At 31.7% G+C, this 5,142-nt stretch overlaps 1 protein-coding gene and 1 long non-coding RNA gene across 2 annotated transcripts; both read right to left on the bottom strand.

Annotated features, from left to right (window-relative positions):
* Positions 1–456: 456 nt before the first annotated feature.
* On the bottom strand, positions 457–1,271 carry LOC105111800 (uncharacterized). Its single transcript, XR_839658.1, has 2 exons — positions 1,135–1,271; positions 457–1,020 (listed from the first exon to the last, which is right to left on the bottom strand). It is a non-coding gene; the product is annotated as an uncharacterized LOC105111800 (long non-coding RNA).
* Positions 1,272–2,866: 1,595 nt separating this feature from the next.
* On the bottom strand, positions 2,867–4,812 carry LOC105111799 (surfeit locus protein 2). The gene is made up of 5 exons (XM_011007252.1): positions 4,519–4,812; positions 4,310–4,407; positions 3,922–4,215; positions 3,299–3,347; positions 2,867–3,197 (listed from the first exon to the last, which is right to left on the bottom strand). The coding sequence occupies exons 1-5, from the start codon at positions 4,752–4,754 to the stop codon at positions 3,116–3,118; spliced, it is 759 nt and encodes a 252-aa protein (XP_011005554.1). The 5' UTR covers positions 4,755–4,812; the 3' UTR covers positions 2,867–3,115.
* Positions 4,813–5,142: the final 330 nt, after the last annotated feature.

The raw sequence follows: 5,142 nt of genomic DNA, 5'->3' as shown, positions 1-5,142 counted from the left end.
ATGATTTCAACTAGAACATTGTTGGGTTATCTTAAGAAAAAAACTCAAATGACAATTTGAGCGTGCACATCAACATCAAAGGTCAAACAAGAAACAAAAAAGTCATGTCAATGCAAGTTCGGCGTTATCAACTCCATTTACCTTTGATTCTGTTAGTTTAGGAGAAGATAGTGAACCGGTGATTTATCAAGATAGACCAATTGGTCAGAAAGTTATAAATGAACGACTTAAACATAGACAAAGAAAAGATAAAGTTGAAGAGGTAACTGTAACAAATTTCTTACAACAATTCAAGGATACTCTAGTTGAAATTAAAAATTAGAAGAAACAAGACAAAAAAAAGTATATTAGAGCAAAGTCATGATGATTCAACAAAATCAAGAGAAATAAGAATTGAATATATCCATTTTGAGATTGTCTTAATAAAGGTTGACCAACTAGGATAAATCTCATATGCTAAATAATATCTTATTGTATATTCATGTCCATTAATTGTATAATTGACAGGAACAATACGACCTTCAGCAGGTGCAGCAAAGATAGGTGACCGATCAAGAACATTAATATCATCTAATGATCTAGGCATTCAAAAAAAGACATGTCATATCCAAAGATCTTGTGAAGCCACCGCCTCTAGAATTATAGTTGGTTCACGACAATGACCAGTACACATCTCATGCCATGCAATTGGACATTTCTCTCATTTCTAATGCATACAGTCAATGCTCCCTAACATCCTTGGAAATCCACGTTGCTCTCCAATTGATAATAATCGACAAATATCAGCCTCGTTTGGTGCTCTTAGATACCAATCACCAAAAACCTTTACGATTGTTTTGACGAAAGCTCTAAAACTTTCTATCGCAGTGATTTCTCTAATTCGAAGATATTTATTAGTAAGATCTCCATGAATACCATATGCAAGTATTTTATGAGCTGCAGTTACCTTTTGAAGGCAAGATAAACCAAAAACACTAAGAGCATCTGTCCTTTGTTTGAAATATGGATTATAAGCTTCCACTGCATTTGCGATCCGAAAAAAAAGATGATGACTTATTCTAAATCTTCTTCGAAATTGACTTTCAGTGAATTTAGAATTTTCATCAAAATAATCATTATATAACCTTAACTCACCTTATTTTCTATTACGATTGACAATATTATGACCAAGAATAGAGCCACGATACCCTGTTCTCCGCCCTTGATTATTCGATTCTTCTTCAGCAACCACAGCGGTAGCAACTTGAAAAGCTAGCACGAGAGTGTCATTATCAAAATAAAAATTAGAATTAAAATGATTCATAATGAATTTTAATGAAATATAACAAAGATTGAAGAGAAGAAGATGACGAGAAAAAATGTTAAGGTATATGATAATATTTATAGATGAATTATTTTTTTAAATTGTAAAATCTTTGAATGTTAACAGTAATATTTTCAAAATTTGAAATTTTAAAATTTAAAATGTTAGCAATTATCTTTTCAAAATTTAAAATGTTAGCAGTCATTTTTTCAAATAAAAATTGAAAATAAAAATTTAAAACGTTGGTAGTTTTTTTAAAAAGTTTGAATTTGAATTTACTTTTAAAAAATTAAATTTTTAACAATAACATATAAAACTTAAAATTAAAAATATTCATATAAATAAATTTTAAATTTAATTTTCAATTATATCTTTTAACTTTCATATTACTTCATTAATTTCATATTACTTTTATAAATTACTCATATTAATTATATAATTAATAACATCATAATTATATTATATATAAAATATATAAACTAGTTATATAATTATATTAAAATTAATTTAACATGAAATATATTAAAATATAATTGGTTCTTCTAAATAGCTTTTTACCATTAGAATGCACATAATCAAAAAAACTATATTTATACTATTTTTATATTTACACTATTTAAAAAGCTATTTTTTCAATTTGGCTCTTTAATATAGCATTCTCCATTGGAGATGCTCTTACTAGTTATCTTAATTTAACAAACACCACCTGTTATTATAACAATTATAAGTCACATTACTTACTAGACATCACTTACTACTACTAACCACTTGAACTTTTCTTATCAAGTCATTAAAAACTTTCCTTTGGCTAGAAATAATGGATTTGATTGATTGAATTAAGAAATTAACTAATTTTTCAAAACATAAATCTTATTCCTATGCATTTTAAATTTTAGAACTCATCACATTGAATGAGAATTTACGGCCTATCCAATAGGGACGAGAGAGTTTGAGGATCATTATCTTAGCTCAAATAAATAGGCATTAATATAAGAACCTTCGTCAATCCAGCTACCACCCTTTCCCACTCCCTTTTTCCTTGTCTTTTATGAGATCACATATGTGATACTTGTTGAGAGCAACTGTTTGGGATGAGGAAGTTTTGTATCATTGATAGAAATGATTGATAATAAACCTCTTCAAGTTAAGAAAGATACAAGAAAATATATTATTATGAATACAACAAGATTGATGCTAGATTTGAGGGTTATTAAAAAGATTTTGGATGTGAATTCCTCAAGTGCGGTTGTTGAAGAATTGGTATCTAGTAAAAAAAATTAATTACAATCCTTAAGAATCTTGAAGCCAGAAGGAAAAAAAAATAGAGAGAACACTAAGTGTACCAGTGGAATTTACTGTGCTCTAGAGAAATGTGAAGGCTATTGGAAATGAAACACTACGGCAGTTGCTAAATCAGGGGAAGAATACTCCACAATTGAAATAATTTGATGCAATATTTTCATGAGGTGGCGTTTACATGCAAAATGCATACTCTTTCTCTTCAAAGGAGATAAGTTTGGTTTTTGTGAAACGGTGAAAAAAAAACACGCGCGCCCCTAAGTCAGTAGAATGTTCATCATTGCTAGATTTAAAACAAACGGCAATCAAACAAAACTTCAAAGTGATTTTCATATAATTTACTAGACAAAAAAAACCAATCTCAAGGAAAATCTTTAAGGAGGAAACCAATTTGGAGATATCGAGTTCTCTAGTTCCTAACATTGACTTACCTTTTGACATTGCAAACGGGTAACAGTCCAAATACTTTGTTTTACAATCTCTCAGGAGTGAGGACACATGTATTTGAGCTGATCAACTTGCAGGGTCCTTCTTGCTCTTCTTCTTTCTAGAAGCAGAGCTGCTGGGTCCAATTTCAATTGACATTCTCTTAGCCCTGCAAAACAGAACAAAAAAGAAATGTTCTCTGAATAAAGCCAACATGAAGAAGAAAATGAAGTTCCAAGAAAGTACAGGAACACAGAGAAAAAAACATACCGCGTAGAGAGCTCTTTTGATTCCTCGCCATTATCTTCGACTGCATCATCTGTGAAAATATAATCAAATTAAAGAGAATACAAATGTAGCTCTACGTAAGTTTGCTAACTCAACATCAAGGCAGAACTGAAATGTTGTTTCGCAACCATTTAAATCAAGATTATTTGGCTTCCCTCAAAAAGAAGAAGTATGCAAGCAATATTCTTTCAAAAGTGCACGCAGAAGGAATAGAAGCAAAAGACATCATTATCAAAGTAAACTTTGAAGAAGCTACCGTGCAAGTTGCCAAGGTTAAGCAAAATAATTTGACAGCATAAAATCTATCAAGTGCCATCACTCGAACACATCTCACCTTGTAACAAATCACTACTGTACAATATATGCTGTTGCTGTCACGGTATTAAAGTTAGTCTGAGTTTTTGCTAAGCTAAGAACTGAGGTTATACCATCAGGGTAACTCGTCAATGTCTGGAAAAAATTATTTCCTATACCTAGGTGTGTTTGCCATCATTCTGATCTTTTACATTTATGTCCCAAAAATTGCTTCATTGCTTGCATAAAAACCATAGAAAGCAGAATCATAACACTAAACACTAATACTTTTTTTTTTTTGCAACACACACCTGCTGCATTTTCTTCCTGGCTTTCGTGCTCGGACTCCGCATCAGAACCCCAACGATCTCCTCCATCGTCAAAGTCCCAGCGTTCTCCAGCAGGTGGAATCCAGAAATCAGTTTCTTCCAAATCACTGTCCATATCAGAAGAATCCCTTACTTGAGAAATAATTTCCTCAACCTTGTTTTGCTTCTTCTTATTCTTTTTCTTTTTCTTAGCACCATCCTGGCTCGACTTCAATTCTTCCTCAACTTCCTCCGCTACCAGTCCATTGGATTCCAATTTCTCCTTTTCCTTTTGCTCTGTCCACAACAATCATTTCTTCAAATCTTAAAAAGAAACACAAGCCAACACTTGTGCAAAATTACAGTAAAAATAAAAAATAAAAAAACAAACCTAATTTGTTAAGAAACCTCTTCCCATTGATGTGCTTCCAAATATGTTCCTCAGACTTGTTGACAGTATCCCCAGTTAATTTACATATCAACTTTGAACTAAAAAACAAACAAAATTTTATTACAGAAACTAACGTTAAATATCCAAATGAGTCACTAGAAAAACAAAAAACCAGAAAAGAAAAGGTGTAGTTAAGGTTAGAAAAGTACCGAGAGAGAGGGTCTTGCTTGAACATGTTGAGGGGGGGTTTGTTGTTGGCTAGGGCAAAGTCTATCAGACCCAAACGACAGCGTTTACTGTGTGAATAGGATTCTTTGTCTTTGGCTAACATTTCGTGTCCGCTCTCTAGGCACTTGAACCTGCCATTTTCGAGCTGTGTGAAGGTAGGTGAGCCCAACAAGTTGCTCCCTTCCTTCGTCTCCATCTTCGTGCTCTCTTCACTCATCGCCGCCTTTCAACAGAAATATCAAAAACAAAGTAGAGCTGTTTTCTTTTCTTTTGCCTTTAAATCTGATAGCTGACTCGTCGTTTTGTATTTTTGCTTCTGAAAGAAAAGCGGCATGTCGTATGCACTCCGTTCTCGCCTAAATTAATTAAATTAAATTATTAAAAGAAAACTAAAAGATCCTGTGGTTTTTCTAGAACGGCACTCGCAATGCACCGTGGAATGTAACAGAGCATTGTGAGTTTTTTTTTTTTTCATTTGATTTTATTTGATCACTTTATTTTTTTATTTTTATATATATTTTTTTTAATTTTATCATTTTATATTAAATTTATTTAAAATTAATTTTAATAATTTATTTTGATCATTTTCATATAAATCCTTGCTA

This window comes from Populus euphratica, unplaced genomic scaffold, assembly GCF_000495115.2.
Source record: "Populus euphratica unplaced genomic scaffold, PopEup_1.0 scaffold310.1, whole genome shotgun sequence".
Taxonomy (NCBI): domain Eukaryota; kingdom Viridiplantae; phylum Streptophyta; class Magnoliopsida; order Malpighiales; family Salicaceae; genus Populus; species Populus euphratica.
The sequence above is the reverse complement of the archived record's forward strand: the minus strand, read 5'-3'. Positions and strand labels throughout refer to the sequence as shown.